The sequence below is a fragment of the Calcarisporiella thermophila genome, assembly GCF_041956535.1.
Source record: "Calcarisporiella thermophila strain CBS 279.70 unplaced genomic scaffold VTP21scaffold_1, whole genome shotgun sequence".
In the NCBI taxonomy this organism is placed as follows: Eukaryota; Fungi; Calcarisporiellomycota; class Calcarisporiellomycetes; order Calcarisporiellales; family Calcarisporiellaceae; genus Calcarisporiella; species Calcarisporiella thermophila.
Genome location: NW_027192191.1, coordinates 48,452 through 65,745, shown reverse-complemented (window position 1 = coordinate 65,745; position 17,294 = coordinate 48,452). Strand labels below are relative to the sequence as shown.

General features: G+C 45.9%; 9 protein-coding genes across 9 annotated transcripts; 3 read left to right on the top strand and 6 right to left on the bottom strand.

Annotated features, from left to right (window-relative positions):
• Window positions 1–312: 312 nt before the first annotated feature.
• Window positions 313–1,961, bottom strand: VTP21DRAFT_27 (uncharacterized protein; the record flags this gene model as incomplete). Its single annotated transcript, XM_069392920.1, has 4 exons — window positions 313–721; window positions 819–1,487; window positions 1,581–1,798; window positions 1,890–1,961. 4 exons carry the CDS (start codon window positions 1,959–1,961, stop codon window positions 313–315), a joined length of 1,368 nt encoding a protein of 455 aa, XP_069256406.1.
• Window positions 1,962–2,250: 289 nt separating this feature from the next.
• VTP21DRAFT_26 (uncharacterized protein) lies at window positions 2,251–6,864 on the top strand (the record flags this gene model as incomplete). The annotated part of the gene is made up of 9 exons (XM_069392809.1): window positions 2,251–2,386; window positions 2,447–2,498; window positions 2,563–2,691; window positions 2,766–2,922; window positions 2,991–3,083; window positions 3,149–3,277; window positions 3,345–4,232; window positions 4,305–5,384; window positions 5,455–6,864. 9 exons carry the CDS (start codon window positions 2,251–2,253, stop codon window positions 6,862–6,864), a joined length of 4,074 nt encoding a protein of 1,357 aa, XP_069256405.1.
• Window positions 6,865–7,193: 329 nt separating this feature from the next.
• VTP21DRAFT_25 (uncharacterized protein) lies at window positions 7,194–7,722 on the bottom strand (the record flags this gene model as incomplete). Its single annotated transcript, XM_069392698.1, has 2 exons — window positions 7,194–7,292; window positions 7,354–7,722. The coding sequence occupies 2 exons, from the start codon at window positions 7,720–7,722 to the stop codon at window positions 7,194–7,196; spliced, it is 468 nt and encodes a 155-aa protein (XP_069256404.1).
• Window positions 7,723–8,830: 1,108 nt separating this feature from the next.
• VTP21DRAFT_24 (uncharacterized protein) lies at window positions 8,831–9,472 on the bottom strand (the record flags this gene model as incomplete). The annotated part of the gene is made up of 4 exons (XM_069392588.1): window positions 8,831–8,908; window positions 8,984–9,117; window positions 9,173–9,269; window positions 9,332–9,472. 4 exons carry the CDS (start codon window positions 9,470–9,472, stop codon window positions 8,831–8,833), a joined length of 450 nt encoding a protein of 149 aa, XP_069256403.1.
• Window positions 9,473–9,889: 417 nt separating this feature from the next.
• VTP21DRAFT_23 (uncharacterized protein) lies at window positions 9,890–10,187 on the top strand (the record flags this gene model as incomplete). Its single annotated transcript, XM_069392477.1, has 2 exons — window positions 9,890–9,985; window positions 10,050–10,187. 2 exons carry the CDS (start codon window positions 9,890–9,892, stop codon window positions 10,185–10,187), a joined length of 234 nt encoding a protein of 77 aa, XP_069256402.1.
• Window positions 10,188–10,363: 176 nt separating this feature from the next.
• Window positions 10,364–10,662, bottom strand: VTP21DRAFT_22 (uncharacterized protein; the record flags this gene model as incomplete). The annotated part of the gene is made up of 2 exons (XM_069392368.1): window positions 10,364–10,501; window positions 10,561–10,662. The coding sequence occupies 2 exons, from the start codon at window positions 10,660–10,662 to the stop codon at window positions 10,364–10,366; spliced, it is 240 nt and encodes a 79-aa protein (XP_069256401.1).
• Window positions 10,663–10,825: 163 nt separating this feature from the next.
• Window positions 10,826–13,044, top strand: VTP21DRAFT_21 (uncharacterized protein; the record flags this gene model as incomplete). Its single annotated transcript, XM_069392257.1, has 10 exons — window positions 10,826–10,883; window positions 10,961–11,077; window positions 11,142–11,162; window positions 11,235–11,271; window positions 11,341–11,494; window positions 11,568–11,687; window positions 11,755–11,804; window positions 11,870–11,991; window positions 12,053–12,210; window positions 12,277–13,044. The coding sequence occupies 10 exons, from the start codon at window positions 10,826–10,828 to the stop codon at window positions 13,042–13,044; spliced, it is 1,605 nt and encodes a 534-aa protein (XP_069256400.1).
• Window positions 13,045–13,695: 651 nt separating this feature from the next.
• On the bottom strand, window positions 13,696–14,100 carry VTP21DRAFT_20 (uncharacterized protein; the record flags this gene model as incomplete). Its single annotated transcript, XM_069392146.1, has 1 exon — window positions 13,696–14,100. One exon carries the CDS (start codon window positions 14,098–14,100, stop codon window positions 13,696–13,698), a length of 405 nt encoding a protein of 134 aa, XP_069256399.1.
• A 517-nt stretch (window positions 14,101–14,617) lies between these two features.
• Window positions 14,618–17,052, bottom strand: VTP21DRAFT_19 (uncharacterized protein; the record flags this gene model as incomplete). The annotated part of the gene is made up of 5 exons (XM_069392035.1): window positions 14,618–15,429; window positions 15,492–15,796; window positions 15,872–16,065; window positions 16,142–16,440; window positions 16,512–17,052. The coding sequence occupies 5 exons, from the start codon at window positions 17,050–17,052 to the stop codon at window positions 14,618–14,620; spliced, it is 2,151 nt and encodes a 716-aa protein (XP_069256398.1).
• Between the last annotated feature and the right edge of the window lie 242 nt (window positions 17,053–17,294).

Below are 17,294 nucleotides of genomic sequence, written 5' to 3'. Positions count from 1 at the left end.
CCCTGACAAAGATCGAGCCGCTTCTCCTCGTGCTTGACGGCCCTCGGATGCCTCCTGCACAGGTTTAGTCAGCCTCGAGCCGGACAAGCTTGATTTGCTTAGGTTGACTTCCTCCTCTGCCCGCTCTGAAAACGCCTAACCCAAATGGGTTGAGGGCCGCAGGCTGCCGAGAATAGATCGATCCAATTTTAGCTACTCGGGACTGGAGTTTATTTTCCAGAGCAGCGTCCAGGCCATCGCCGGTGAATGATGAATTGGATGATGAATGTTTATTATATTTTACATGTTTATATATAATTACTCAGTGTCGTATCACCGCCGGCTCTTTTTCCCCTTGGGCTTGCCACTGGATCTCCCACTTCTCATCACCTCCTCTCCATCATCCTTGTCGTCATCATCGTTGCCCTCGCTTCTAACTCGTTTACTCTTTCGCCCCACACCACCCTGCTCCTTCAACTCCATGGCTGCAATGCGCTGTGCCTCTGATACACGCTCTTGAAGCAGCATGGCGGCCTCATTATCCACCGGATATTCATCCAGCTTCTTACCAATGACTTGCTCGATTCTTTGGTAGAGCTCAACATCATATTGTGACACAAATGTGATGGATTTGCCAGATCTGCCGGCGCGTGCTGTGCGTCCTACGCGGTGAATGTAGTCCTTAGAGTGAGCGGGGACATCGTAGTTGAGCACCACATCCACCGTTGGAATATCAAGACCTCTACAGAGGAGAGCGGGAGAGAGGAGTGTAGGTTAATATCCAATAGAACCTCGTAGACTGCCGAATGCACAAGCAAGGAGGGGGACGGGGGATTTACCTGCTGGCCACGTCGGTCGCCACAAGAATATTTCGGTTGCCCGCCTTGAACTTGTTCAGGGCTCCAAGTCGCTTCATCTGCGACAGCTGCCCATGCAGAGGAATCGCCGGGAAACCCAGGTTACGCAACATGATCGAGATACGCTGGGTATCGCTGCAGGTGCGTGTGAAGATGATGATCGAGTTTCCGGCTAGCTCATTGACGAGAAAGACAAGGAAAGAGTCCTTGTGCTTTAGCGGACGGAACAAGTAGTATTGCAGCAGGGTATCCACCGTCGAATACTTGTTCGATACCTCCACTTTGACGGGGCGGGTCAAACTAGTTCGCTGAAGCTTGGCAACTTTGGTGGTCATCGTGGCGGAAAAAAGGTAGGTCGTGCGCTCCTTTGGGATGGCTTTTAGAATATGGTCGATTTTGGGGCCAAAGTCCATGTCGAGTAGCCGGTCGGCCTCGTCCATGACAAGGAACTTGAGGTTGCGGAGCGAGAAGCCTTTGGTATTCTCGAGATGATCGGCAAGGCGACCAGGCGTGCAGACGATGATGTGGGGTTTGCGAGATAGGGCGATGGATTGGGACATCATGTCCATTCCTCCAACGATGACGGCGCAGCGCACTCCAATGGTGGATCCTAGAGATTCAAATGTTTCGGAAATCTGGAAAGCCAATTCTCTGAAATGTACGAAAAGTAAATCAAAAGTCAATGGTCTGTCGTCGGAAAAAAGAAAGTGTCCCGAAGAGTAAAAGAAACAAAAGATAACAAACCTCGTCGGAGCCATAACACAGGCAAATAGACCTTGAGGTGCATCCCATAACTTCTGCAGGATAGGGAGGGCAAAAGCAGCGGTCTTACCGGAACCAGTTTGGGCAAGTCCAATAATGTCGCGACCTTCGAGGGCCCAGGGAATAGCTTCGCGTTGGATATCGGTGGGATTTTTAAAGTTCATTTTCTCGCAGGCTTCGCAGAGCTGGGGAATGATGCCCTGGAGTGAAAAGGATTGAGGCACCGAAGTGAGTGGTCAGTTGAAGGAATGTAGTGCGAGGAAAGAAAACAGAATTTCCAACTAAACTTACCAGATCAGCGAAAGAAGCATCCTCGGAGATCTGCTTTTTAGAAACCTCTTTCTCAAGATCATCGGCCGCCATTGTGATTCGGGTGAAGCAATGCAAGGAGCTTTCTGGAAAAAATAAAACCCTAAGCGAAAACCAGTCCACCTCACCGTAAACAAAAACTGTGACTTTGGCCAGGAATGAGGGGAAGCAGGTAGTGGCTTATCTCGGCAATTCTTTCGGCTTTGGAAATTGAATTCACCCCGCAATTGACACTAAGGGAACGAGGTTATTAAAGAGGGAAAGAACGCTTTTATTGCTTTTGCTTTTCCCCTTTCCCAGATTCTTTTTTCCACCTTCCAAAGCGTTCATTCACACGTTTCTAATGTCCCCACTCTTCTTCTATCTTAATGGAACTCCAGTGACGCTTGAAAATCCCGACCCGGATACCACCCTCCTACAATATGTGAGGTCGGTTGGTTTGACCGGCACAAAATTGGGATGTGCAGAGGGGGGTTGCGGTAAGTAAGCGCCTGCAGTGACCGATAGCGGATTTGGTCTGAACAATATGGAAATGATAGGTGCATGCACCGTGGTTGTCTCCTCATACGACCGTGTGGAGAAGACAATCAAGTAAGTCTCTATATTGAATGCCACTAAAGGATTCCCTCTGATTCATATGTATTTTATTAACTAGGCACTGCTCTGTCAACGCATGTCTTGCACCACTCTGCTCCGTGGATGGCAAGCATGTCATCACCATCGAGGGTATTGGCAATTCAAAGAATCCTCATCCAGTTCAGGAGCGCATAGCACTGTCACATGGGTAGATACTTTACTTTTATGCTTAAATCATTGCCACTGAGTATTGACGTGGATATATACGCTTTCCTCATGAAGCTCGCAGTGTGGCTTTTGTACCCCTGGAATTGCCATGTCGCTCTATGCCCTTTTGCGTAACAATCCCACACCGACCCAAGAAGAGGTTGAAGAATCATTTGATGGCAATCTCTGTCGGTGTACGGGATACCGACCAATTTTAGCGGCCGCAAGAACAGTAAGGCCAAAGCCCGATCTCGGTTTTTAAAAGTTCGAATATTCACCCCTCGCAATATTGCAAAATAGTTTGCTTCACAGGGCTGTTGTAAAACGCGGAGTGGAATTGTGAACGGTAACGGAGACTGCAGTGAAAATGCTAGTTGCTGCAAATCCAATACGGTATGTATTTCACAACTCTTGGCATGCGTGATATTATTGAACTCCATAGTTGGCCATGGATTTAGGGGATCAATGGAAGTGAGTGCAGCAAGCCGAGCACCGCTAAAGGCTGCTGTCGATTGAATGGCTCCTCGGGAGGCTGTTGTCTAGAGGATGATGTCAACGGGCTACGCGATATATCCAATTTTCCAAAGGTAATTATCTAAGCTTTGAACCTAAACTTTGCCCACTAACACAATGTATGACAATATAATTCGATAGATTGAGTTTAGGAAATATGACTCTACACAAGAGCTTATATTCCCGCCGGCCTTAGTCAAATACAACCCAGCCCTTCAGTCGTTCAAGGGCCGATTAACACAGTGGTTCCGCCCGGTCACCGTAGCAGAGCTGGTTTCGCTTAAACGAGAATATCCAACTGCTAAAATCGTCGCTGGTAACACGGAGGTCGGAGTGGAAACCAAGTTTAAGCACGTAGAATACCCGGTACAGATCTACGCTGGAGACATCCCGGAGCTGAGGCATGTGGAGCTAGGGGAGGATGGGCTGCGAGTGGGTGCTAATGTGACGCTGGCGAGATTTCAGATTGCACTGGAGGAGGCCATCAAAGAATGCCCGCGTGAAAAAACGGAGGGATTCAGTGCATTGCTGGAGAATCTACGCTGGTTTGCAGGCCATCAGATTCGTAACGTAGCCACGCCTGCAGGAAACATCGCCACCGCATCCCCCATCTCGGATCTGAATCCCGTCTTTGTTGCAACGGGCAGTGTGGTAACATGTGTCTCCTCCAGTCCAGATTCAGATGTGCCGGTTGAACGCACTCTGTCCCTCACAGAATTCTTCAAGGGATACAGAAGGACCGCGCTCAACCCGGGAGAAATCCTCACCAATGTGTTTGTGCCCTATACTCGGAGCGGTGAATTTGTACGTGCTTACAAACAAGCAAAGCGGAAAGACGACGATATTGCCATTGTCAATGCCGGAATGCGTGCATGGGTGGTTGACGGAAAGGTCCGAGAGTGCTGCCTAGCTTTTGGAGGGATGGGCCCTACAACCATTACAGCCAAAGCAGCATCTAAAATGCTGATTGGAAAGGATTGGAGCGAGATCAAACCTCTCACTGAGGAAATATGCGGGCTCCTGAGTCAGGTATAAACGCAAGCGAAAAAAAAAAAACATGATATTGAAACTCTAAAAACTAAACTACTTTATGCTGGCTAGGATATGCCTCTCAACTTCTCCTCGCCTGGAGGCATGCCGACCTATCGTGCCGCACTCGCGTACAGCTTCTTCTTCCGTTTCTGGAATGACGTTGCCTACAAGCTCGGTCACGAATCGCTCGTTGATACAAGCATGTTACAGGATTTGAATCGCGAGGTCTCCAGCAGCAAAACCGACATTGGCGATATGAGCCAAAACACAGGCGTTCTGGGTCAACCCATTCCCCACGTCGCGGCTATGAAACAAGTGACGGGAGAGGCAATTTATATCGACGATATACCCAAGCAAGTGGGAGAGCTCTATGGGGCTCTGGTGATGTCAGAAAAGGCGCACGCCAAAATACTTAGTGTGGATCCCAGCGAAGCGTTGGAGATGGAGGGCGTGGTTGCGTACTATGGTGCAGACGATATTCCCGGTATCAACGGCTGGGGACATCCGACACCTGACGAAGAGATCTTTGCGAGCAAGGAGGTCCATTGTGTGGGCCAATCGATCGGTGTGATCCTTGCTGAGAACCAGACAATCGCTCAGAGAGCCGCCCGAAAAGTCAAAGTCGAGTATGAAGTATTGCCTCACGTGGTCACGATCGAGGAGGCAATCGAGGCCAACAGCTTTTATCCCTTCAACCGCACCATCAACCGGGGCGATATCGACGAGGGCTTTGCCCAAGCGGCCCATGTGTTTGAGGGTGAGCTGCATATTGGTGGCCAGGAGCACTTTTATTTGGAGACACAGGCATCCATTGTCATTCCCAAGGGCGAGGACAATGAGATGGAAATCCACGCGTCTACACAAAACGCCACCGAAACCCAAATGGTGATTGCCTCGGCGCTCGGCATTGCTGCCCATAAGGTTGTCTGTAAGGTCAGGCGCCTCGGCGGAGGGTTTGGAGGGAAGGAGACGCGGAGCATTCCTTTGACCGCCGCACTAGCGATTGGTGCGCATCATTCGAAGCGGCCCGTAAGATGCATGCTCGATCGCGACGAAGATATGTTGGTGAGCGGCCAAAGGCATCCATTTTTGGGGAAGTGGAAAGTCGGCGTGTCATCGGAAGGAAAAGTCCTTGCGCTCGATCTCAAGGTAAATTAAAATACGATTCGGGCTCCTGATATGTATGGCAATGAAAGAGCTCACTCATTTTGTCGCACAGTTGTACAACAATGGCGGGTGGTCCTGCGATCTCTCGCACGCAGTGATGGAGCGGGCCATGTCCCACAGCGACAACTGCTATTTCATCCCACACGTGAGAGTGCAAGGCCGCGTCTGCCGCACCAACATACACTCGAACACCGCTTTCCGAGGGTTCGGAGGGCCACAGGGTATGTTTATTTGTGAGGCGTGGATGCACGAGGTGGCGGATCGACTTGGAATGGACTTGGTGCAATTCAAGGAAATCAACATGTATCGCGAGGGCCAATATACCCACTTCAACCAAGAGCTGAAGGACTGGCATATACCTGAGATTTGGCGTCAGCTGAAGGCCTCAAGTGAGTACGAGAGACGGCGACGAGAGGTCGACGAGTTCAACGCGACCTCGAGATGGAAGAAACGGGGCCTCTCTCTCATCCCGACCAAGTTCGGCATCTCCTTTACGGCTCTGCACATGAATCAGGCGGGCGCGCTCGTCCACATCTACAACGATGGGTCGGTGCTTCTTTCGCATGGTGGAACGGAAATGGGCCAGGGCCTGCACACCAAGATGATTCAGGTGTGTGCCGCGGTGCTGGATATACCCGTGTCCGCCGTGCATATTATGGAGACGGCCACCAACACGGTGGCGAACACAAGCCCAACCGCTGCTAGTGCATCGAGCGATCTGAACGGAATGGCGGTGAAAGATGCGTGTGAGCAGCTCAAGCGGCGCCTTGCCCCCTATCGCGAGAAAATGCCCAATGCGACCCTGAAGGAATTGGCCCATGCGGCCTACATGGACCGTGTCAACCTAAGTGCTCAAGGCTTCTATGCCACCCCGGACATCGGCTATGACTGGCAAACTAACAGCGGCATGCTCTACTACTACTTTACCCTCGGGGCGGCCTGCGTCGAGGTGGAGGTGGATGTCGCAACGGGTGAGCACGTCACCGTCCGGGCGGATATTGTAATGGACGTTGGAAGGAGCTTGAACCGCGCCATTGATATGGGGCAAGTGGAAGGGGCATTTGTGCAGGGTGCGGGGTGGTGCACCATGGAGGAGACCCTCTTCTTCCCCGATGGTCGCCTGTTCACGCGCGGGCCGGGCAACTACAAACTGCCTGGATTTAGAGACATCCCGCGCGATTTCCGCGTTAGCATCTTGAAGGGGGTCGAGTACAAGCACCTGAAGACCATAGCGTCGAGCAAAGGGGTTGGTGAGCCACCCCTCTTCTTGGGCTCAGGAGTGTACTTTGCTATTCGGGATGCGGTGAAATCTGCACGGAAAGACGCGGGAGTCACCGAGCCCGTAAGGATTGATTCGCCGGCAACGCCCGAGCGAGTGCGACTGGCTTGCGGTGATGGGTTCGTCACAATGGCACAGGTGGAGCGACGGGAGGGCGAAAAACCCTGGGTCGTGCAGTTCTAAGATATATACATACAATACTTTATATATACTTGACCCAATTTAGGTATTTATTTATGTGTAGGAATAAGACATTGAAAATAAACTTAGGACACTTCAGGAATATTCCGCGAGGATGTACGAAAAGTGTCAGTTGTACTGGCTACTTTATTATTCCATTAAGCATAATATTAAATTATATATGTATAAGAGGTAAAAGAGAGAAAAAAAATTATAAAGGAGAGGCAAAGTAGAAGAGGGAATGGAGAGGGTGAGGAATCAAAAGAAGTTACAACAAAAATAAAACAATGAAAAGAAAAAAAAAACAAGTGGGATAAAGAAGAGCAAATCTTTCATGTACGTTGTCTCTTCCTACTATCACCTTCCAATAGCCATTCTTCTTCTTGCTGGTCTCTCTTCTTCCCCATCCCTGTACAAGATGAAGCAAGAAACTGGATGTGGTTGAAAGGGTTAAATTAGCTCTTTCTCTGCAATGCTCAATATACAGATTACCTCTATCGGCCAATTATCCGTGGCCACTGCTGGCCATAGAGTGCCGCACTCGCTCATAAACTCCTCCACCCCGTCAACGCCATGCCACGTCCATTCGCTATTCTCAGCATTGAGTTCTCTATAACTATCAAAATCAGAATTCGCTTCCAATCCTTCATCTCCAGTTGGATTTAATTCCTCATAGTAATTATTCATCATGGGTGAATTGACCGAAGACAGTGATGATGTGGGCGAGAGATTTTGGAGTTGAATTGAAACCATGACGCGCTGAATGTGGAGGCGTGGGAGAAGTGGCTGGGAGGTTCGTGCATGTTCAAGAGAGTAGAGCTTTTGCTCTGTGATGCGGAGGATATCAGGCAAAGAGGTCATGGTGGAGAAAATAGAATGCGTGTTAAATTGAATGTGGGGATGAGTGACGTTTGGTTAGAAAGGGTGGAGGTGAGTGGAAATGAGCGTTTCTTTATGCCTGAATCCAATAAATATATACAAAGGTGAATTCCTCCCCCTGCTTCTCAATTATCGATTCAACAATTTAAGAGAGCAGAGTCAAATCATAAATTAAACAAAGTGACTCATAAAACTTATACCGTATTCATTAAATCTCAATTAACTTTGTCGGATCAGAATTAAAACAGGGGATGGTTAGAAAGAAGAGATAACACTGAGATTGCAATTTTTCGGGGAAATCTGAAATAACCAGTGGTCCATGCGCATCGGCTAAACAGAATCAACCTATTTAAGATATCCGGATCATCCCTCGGTCTCTTCCTACAAACTTCAAAATTTGTATGGTTCTTCGCATATCCAATATAGCATTCCAGAATTAATACTTACTATAGAGACTGCTGGTACTTTATTAGATTTAGTTAAACAATAATTTGAGCAAAACAAACTAGAGATTAAGATAGCTGAGAGAGAGGGATTTTCTGGCGATGAAGAAGTGATTGAGTTTGTTCAACGATTAATAAGAGGTATGGACGTTGTTAAGCATGACAATTTTATTCAGGATGATATTATTATTAAGAATAAGTTGGGGTTTGCAAGGGTGATTTTTTTGTTCGCTGATTAGCAGAAGTATAAGAAGATTGTATACCTGTGTAGTTAGTTTTGATAAAAATTAAGTATTCCATTTAGCTCTATAAATTTCGCTGGTCTCCACGACATGACCTCCTATAGCATGTCGATGTTTTTTTTCGAAGAATCGTATTTTGTGAGTTTTCATTCTTTTTGTGTTATTTTACCGGCAGGAGTATGAGTCTCGTCTTAATGAGCCGCCTTGTTTTGTTCATCCCGTATTACCCAAATATTAATCATGAAATAGAATATTAACGTGTATGATTCCTATACGAGAAAGGAAGACCTGATGTAATCATTGTTTATTATAAACTTCATGATCTAATATCAATTCAGCCATGCCACATCTAACTAAACAACAGTCTATTCTGAACTAGTGTACATTATATTGTCAGTTCTGTATTCACAAAAATGGGAGTAAAAGTATGGTAAGTAGGAGTACGATCGCAAGGGTGTTGTCTTGCTGTGTATATTGTAGTGGCTATTCATAGTATGTTACTTTGAGTATGAGAAATTGAATAAGCCAATGCTGTTTCGTATACTATATATAACCTACCGCGCGGACCGAACATGGCTTAGAAATGAATTGCTTAATTTCATTCTGTAATGCCATCTCTTCTTCGCGGATGGCCTCAATATCTCGTAACTTTTCTGCTATTCTGATGTCGTTGGTTTCTATTGCGCTAGTCACTAAGACAATTTAAGCATGCATAATTGAATCAACACACTAGATAGGGGTTATTACACTGAGTAGCGAGAGATAGGTGTTGTTGCTCGCGTAATGACAGCATGACCATGTTGCTCTCAGCTTGAAATAATCCATCACGCTCTCTTATTCTTTCCTGTACAGCATACCGCAACCATTAAGTTTGTTATGACAATCAATAAAGATAAGCCGATGTACCTTTACAGATCTTGTATATTCTCCAATGGAATAGATGTTCTTGCGTTTCTGGGAAACGGAGCGGTCACATTCGCGAATTAAATTGGACACGTTATGCAGAAGATCCCAAGTTTGAATAGCTGTCAGTTGATGCTCCTTCATACCACAATCGACACTAAAAACAAAATTACACCCCACCCTCTTTATTCATCTAAGCCGCAGCAGGGTGGACCTTAGCGGCCTTTAAGTCCCTGGATATATTCTTTATTGATATAGAAATATTTCCATTTTATGACCCGGTTTCATCAGAGTTTCGCCTTATTACAGCATCATACACACGAGAACATGACACGTTTTCTCCTTTGCTATTGTCAGCTATTTACCCACTTTTTCATCAGTGTATTATATAATACTTATTTGGGAGAATAACTTGGCGCCAATTGTTAAATTGCTAAATTATTAAAATTGGCTTCCAAGAAAAATTGCCTAGGCCTATATAAGAGACCCACACCTCTCTTTCGGTTCAGTAATTGGAAATATTTCAATCGAGATAAATCGTTTCCCTTTAATTCTATCCCAATGTCTGAAAATAATCAGCACGAGGTTTGGAGTCAGAAGCTCGTTGGTAAAAAATACGTTGAAAATGAAGTGAGTGCCAGCGAGCAAAGAGATCAGGTAATCCCCTATTCATTACTTAAATGTGACCTCGTTTGTTTTACTCATCAAGATCAAAAAATAGACTTTCACCAAGCACGATCTGCCTGAAGAACACCGCGTCCTCAAGCCCAACTCGTTTGTAACCCTCGATTACCGCGAGAACAGGCTTAATGTGCACTTGGACGATGACAATGTGTGCACCCGAGTGCAATTTGGCTAATTTTATAGCCCATAAGTCCACTAGTATATAAATATCCTAAGTCTATCTTGTACTGTTCAGTGAATAAATATAATGCGTGTACTGTATTACTCATTTTAGAAGGTGTATAAATATTTAATATCTTCATGTTGTTATCTACATATAACAAAAAAAACTTGAAATTCTACTCGCGACAATTATTTGCTGTTAGTATGCCAGATTGGGGTTTGCTCCGGCTGAGCTGCCTGCCTCATATTGGCCATGAGAGCTTCTTTCTGTTTTTTGCGTTCCGATGCTTCTTTGTTTAATTGTTCTTGAACATGCGGAGGTAATCGCTAGAGGAGATAATTGCAATTAGGAAGGGCCAAGGAACAATTAATAGATTGGATGCTACCTCGAAAATCTCGCGATCATTTGGAACGGTAGTTTTGTATAGACCATATCCTAGTCCTATGATGGCAGCAGAAACAATGCCAGCCTTGACCCAGTTACCCATACTAGTAGAACCACAATACTACAATAGAGTCTCTTAGAAATAACCAAATGAGAGAGTGTTATCAATTACTGTGACCGTTACCAAGCCGCCCATACGAGATAGAAATTACGGGAAATTGCTATCATATGCAGGGTTGACTGAAATCCTTGATTTTTTTGAAAAAATGTACAAGGTAGTAACCAAGGAAGAATTCAATGCGAGTATTGTGAAAACTAGCATCGGTAATTATGTAAATTCTAATGTCCATGTTCCCACTTTGCTCATTATGACCCGCTACCTTTGCTGAACCTTATAATAGACTTGGCAGGTGCTGCTGTGGGTGGCAAAATCCTACACTGCACTGACGAGTTTTTTGCTGGTGCTGAGAACATGATACAGCCTCATGCTCCGGTCTGGAAGCCAGACCTCTATACCGGTAAGCCAAGCGGTTTACCTACATTGGGAAATGAGCCTAGTTTAACTTTTGTTAATTCGCATAGAGAATGGGAAATGGATGGACGGCATGTAGAAAAAAATGAGCAATTTGAAAATAAGGCGGAACATAATGCTAATTGAATTTGAAATTTATGTAGGATGGGAAACCCGCCGACACAATTCCAGCTATGACTGGTAAACATTAGCCTTATTCATTTCGCATGGGCCTCCATTTTAACGCGACCATTGTCTCTACAATGCTAGGTGTATTGTTAAGCTGGGCTTCACTGGCGCCATTCGCGGTTTCAGCCTGGACACTGCCTACTTTACCGGCAATCAAGCGCCTGAAGCGTCCGTTGATGCATGCTTCGTGGACTCTGGGGTTGCAGACAGTGCGGTTGTCGGCGGGGAGGTGCAGGTGCGTTATTTTTACAGTTAATTAACTCCCCATTTCAACATTAATAACTAAGCACCTCGGTTCGGCTATATAGTGGAAATGCGTATTACCCCGGGTGAAGCTTGAACCTTCGACTGAGCATTTCTTTGCTCTGGAGTCGAAGACGGAGCAAGTCACCCATGTCCGCTTGAACATTTATCCCGATGGAGGAATTGTAAGGATACTGCCAACTCGAATTGAGATTAATAGTTTAATTTAAGGTTTGCATTTGATATGCTTAGGCCCGATTCAGAGTTTATGGGGATGTTATACCCCTATGGCCCGAGAACCCGTCTGTGCCGAGCTCTTTGTTAATGCCGATTCTATTCTCTGACTCTTTTATTTTCCTTGCCACAGGGATGAAATAATCGACCTTGCTTATGCAGGCTATGGCGCGCGCGCCATTGCGTGGAGTGATGCCCACTACAATGTGCCCAGCCAATTGCTGTTGCCCGGGCGTGGGGTGAATATGGGTGATGGTAAATGAGTTTGAAGCATTCAACCGACATCGGATGAGCTCAATCTAATTTTGCCGATTAGGATGGGAAACGAAGCGCTCACGAGAGCCAGGCCACCGCGACTGGGCAATTATTCGCCTGGGCTCTCCAGGGTACCTGCAAGAAGCTGAAGTAGATACCTGCCATTATATTGGTAATTTCCCAGAAAGCGTGATGCTAGAAGGATGCTTTTGTGATGAGGTATGTTCTCACCGAGCATTTTCATTTTATTTTGGTGAACATCGACCTTCATACATGATCTCCTAGGACTTGCCACCGCTAGATACACAATGGTACATCATTCTTCCCCGCACCAAGACTGGCCCACACAAACAGCATAGATTTAAATTACAGGAAGAAAGCCGTATCATCAGCCATGTACGCTTCACCATCATTCCTGATGGGGGCTGCAAACGTCTGCGCATCTACGGAAAAAGGGCCCCGAAGGCTGCCAGCATCGATTCAGCCACACCCACTGCTAGAGTGGCTTATAGTAACGGACATGGCACAAGTGGTTCTCAGACGATATTTGCAGAGGCTCTAAGCGCTGAGGCCTTCGCCCCTTTTGGCCAAGTCATCCAACCGCATCAGCAGCAAAAAACCAATGGCGTCACAGCCGCTAACCAAGGCACCGCTAATAAACACCACCATGTTGCGCGAGTATACAATGGCCGTCCCGAGAGTGCAGACGCCAATCTGTGTGTTTATGAGTGTAAGCCCCAGAAAATGCCATTCCATGTGAAGCTACTCGAGCGACACCCGCACTCGACTCAGGCGTTTATTCCAATTGAGTCCGGCAGATACCTGGTGGTAGTAGCATTGAAGGGCCTGGGGGATGAGCCCGATCTCTCTACGCTACGGGCCTTTGTCGCTACTGACCGGCAAGGCATTTCTTACAATGAAGGAGTTTGGCATCATCCAATCGTTGCATTGGATAGAAACGCCAATTTTGCGTGTTTGGTATTTGAGGACGGTAGTGCCGGCGATTGTGTTGAGGTTGCATTGGACAAAGGCGTCACAGTTGAGGAACCTTAACTAGACTGTATTTTAAGAAGCTGGCCCAAATAAGCTCTTGTAACTCTTGTATCCATTATGCTTGTATCTCTCTGTAACGCCTATTTCGCGTGAATCCCCTATTATTTCAGCAACTATTATCGAAAGGAATATCGAGAAGTCCCTTTTTTTACGAATATACAGTCCATTTATATTCAAAATCATCCTGCACTTTCCAAATTCTACTCTCAATCTCTTTGAATGCAGACAAGATATCCACAAAAATATGATGTTGCATATAAAATAACAAAAGCACCCGTATTTGCAATAGTATATAGCTTAATATCATCCTGAAAGGTCTGAGCAGTAACAGTGTAAAGTCATTATTATCTTTCAATCACTTATGGCTACTCCCCAATTTGCACTCCAAAGCATCAGAGCAACTCTCAGTGGAGGGACATAATCCATATCAAATGACAATTATTGGCGAGAGTTTTGAAAGAGTATATAAATGTGTCTTCGCGAAATACCAATATCGCATCGCTTGAGGTTGAAAAAGCTGGGATAGAAGGGAAGTGTCGGCTGAATAAATAGTTAACACAAGACAAGAAAAAAAGCACAATACGCGATAGATTAAAATGCGATATCCAACGGGAGTATTAAAAATAAAGTGAAAACAGAAAGAAATAAGGCTCACTTTCCATCGCTGCACAAGTTTTCAATATCTACGATTCCTCTATGCTTGCATACAACTCTAAATTCTTCTTTCAATCTGTCTACCTCCTTCCTCCATTCCTCCATCTCTTCTCTATATATATCATAGCAACATGGGTCACAGCCACTCCCACAGCAATCGTCTGGCCCAGGACGTTCGGGTTCAGGCGGAAGTGTAAGAGATGGCGTGCCGGAATCAGCAGAGTAGTGAATGCCAACTTTCGGTGATGACGATATAGTATCGGCGGACTGTGTTGTTTGGGACGGGGAGGAAGTACTCGGTTGCGGGGAATCGGGAGAGGATGTGGGCGCAATATAGGAATCGAAGTTTTTCTTGATCTTGCGCAGCTCTGCAAAATACTGCTCCAGAATCGGGTTTACCATGGGGCTTTTTCTAATGATCTACTCTAGCTGGGATCTCGAAATGTGCAAGTTAGATGTAAAATATCTGATCGATAAGCCACCTCTTTCACATATAGCTAATTAAAAAGAAAACCGACACCTATTGTTCTATTAGCCCGCGAAAAACCGGTGCTAATGAAAGGAAGGAGAGTATTCCTTGTAAAGGTGTTATATTTTATGAAAAGTAGAGGGAAAAAAAAAGTCCTACTAAAATGTTCCAGTAATGGAGGAAGAGATAAAAACATGAAATTTTTCAACAACTCCTTTTTTATCATTAACACTCTTGTTATCCAATTTGGTTAATAAAAATCATATTACTTTTTTGTACTTTTAAAATGGTACCAAACGCAATTCTGGTAGGTGAGAAAGAACAAAAGTTAGATTAAAACTAGAAATTGATACGCACCAAATATTTTTAGATGCTTACTCGTATAATTGCGTATGTTTAATCCTTTTATAACCTTCACGCCCCAGCCGTTTTATCCCAGCGATTTTTATTTTATTCTTTGGCTACTGTTGTTGATGCTGCTGCGGCGGCAGCAGGCGTATCCACCTCATGTTTCTGCGATGCCCGTTTGGCCTCGGATTCTTTGTTCTCCTTTGGCTGCTTTAATGCTTGAGCATAGCTAAATTCGCTAGAAGAGGCAGGGGCCTTGTCTGTATGATCCGAGACTGGTATTGTTCTATCGTTTGCATCGGAATGTTCACTAGCATGGAGTGATTTTTCATCCTGGCTCAGCTTACGACTTGACTCCTTCGACGCTGCATCCTTCTTGCTATTCTCCTCTTTCTTCGCCTCTTCAACTCCCTCTCCTTCGCTAGTAGGGACGGGAGATTTTCGTGGCGGTGCTTTAAACACTTCATTAGGCTTAAAACTTTTCACCAAGTCCGCAAGGGTGTGCTTCCCCTCCACATTGGCCACAGTTGTTGTAGTAGGAGTGGAGGTGGTGGTGGGCGAAGAGGTTTTCACCTCCTCTTTTTGATTTGTTAGCCTGCCATTCGCAGTGGGCAAGGGAGGGAACTGCTCTCCTCCAAGATTTGGGGCAGCCCTTATCTCCTTCTTTCCAGAATCGACCTTTGCAGTGGAATTCGCCCGCGAGGAGTACGAATTGCCTGATCCTTCTCCGTAGTGCCTCGTCTCTTTGGATGCATTATTAGAGCCATATTTCACATCATCTGAAGAACTGGAAGTTTTAGAGCGCCATGCAGGTGACGATTTGGCGCGAGTGCGGTCAGCAGAGGGATTTGCCGACGCAGAACGGTGCGACGGACGTTCGTCATCTGATTTTCGCGCACGGTCTTCGTTTGTCGCTAGAATTTGCACTTAACAATTAGCATTCTCCTAAATAAGCAGACGCCATACTAGCGCATACCTTTCTTTCCGTCCTTTTTGGATCGCATGTGATTCCCAGGGGCGGTACTCCTTCGTCTATGCCCATTGGTTCTCTGGAACTCTTGGGTCTGGCCGTCCTGTTGCTGTTGATACCGTGCCGGATAACCATTGACATAGCCACCATTATGCTGAGAGTAGGGATACTGCTGGTGCATGTGGGGTGGGTAATTGGGGTAAACTGTGGGCGGGTACATGCCCGGGGTATAATAATTGCCATAGGGCATAGCATGGGGGTGAGGCTGGTCGCTGTCAGAAGAAGGTAATGAGGTGTTTTCGGGCGAATAGCTTCAGAGGAAAAAGCCAAAAGAATTAATGGATGAGGAAACAACAGCGGTGAGCAGGTGGAAATAGGCTACTTACAAGCTTTTTAGGATGTTTTCCGATTTAATGCGGCTCGCAATAGGATTCCCACGGAAAGATTTATCGCGAATAGCAAACCACATCTGTAATGTATCATCCTCAGTCTCAAAGGTCACATACCAAATGTTGCTAATGTCGGGCTTTATGCTCTTGATAGGCTTAGCATTTTCGGTTTCAAAGATGGAGCGAATCTCCTGTAGCAGACGGGATAGGGGATCAGGTTAGATGGGGTGAAAAACAAAAAAGTATTAACAGGGTGGTATAGCTAACCTCCTCGGTAGCATCTTCAGGAATATCTCTAAGTATAATCGTATTTCGCTGATTAGAGAAATTGGGTCGGACTTTTTCTCCCGATTCATCCACTATAACGTTGGGCGATTCACGAAGCACCTCAACAATCAAGTCGAGATCTGTTGTGAGTGCCTTTACCAGCTTAAACTCTGCAATAATGGAGATGGAGACGTACATCTGGGCGTCCATTTTTGACACCAGGTAGACGTCATTTGCGAGATTTTGACGAGAGAAATAGTATTCTAATTGTTTTCGGAGAGCAGTGCGAAGGTCTGCGTCTATTATAATGAGATAGGTTAGAGGCTATAGATAACGTTTGCTTAGCCTTTCAAAAGAAAACTTGGCATACCATTAATGGCAGTCCTCTCTTGATCCGCCCCCTCTATACTTGGACCATTCTGAGATGGGGGTTGAACTCCAGGAGCGGGCATGTAATAGTAGGGTTGAGGAAGGGGGTAGTATACGGTCCCTCCTCCATTTCCGTTGATTACATGTCCATTGGAATAGTTCTTTTTACCAAAAGGCTTTTGCTGTTGCCCAGAACGGAATGTCCGATTCGGGTGGAAATTACCGACTTGTGATGGATCATACCACCCTGGCTGCCCCTGTTGATGCCGCGGGTAGTAGCCTTGTTGATTTGGGCTGCGACGGTTAGAAAAAGTTTTGCCAGGGTATTGCTGATTATGGTTATTGTAGCCATTGCCCTGTGGAGATCGACGGAGAGACTTGCGGTCATCGGATAAATTGTTGGTCGGGGGAGAAGCTGGTGATGAGTTGGTAGTGCCGTTACTTGAAGGATTTTCGGGATTAAGGGAAGTGGTTGCCTCAAGCTGCCGTTGTTGCTGTTGGCCATTCTCGGGAGATGGGATAAGAGTGGTGGGGGCTGCCATTGCAAGGATTAGTGTTCAAGATGTGACCCAGCACAACTAGTGGGATATGTGAGCGAAGCCGTATAGAATGGAATGGGGTGGGAAAAAGAAATCAAAAAAATTCGTTTTCCAAGAAAAAAGGGAGAGTACAAAGGGAGAGATAGTACAAAAAAAAAATCTCGAGGGAAAGGTATTAGAGTGTATGGAAGATAGACTGTTTTGACGAGAAAAAAAAATTACCTGCCAGCTATTGATGTTTTTTA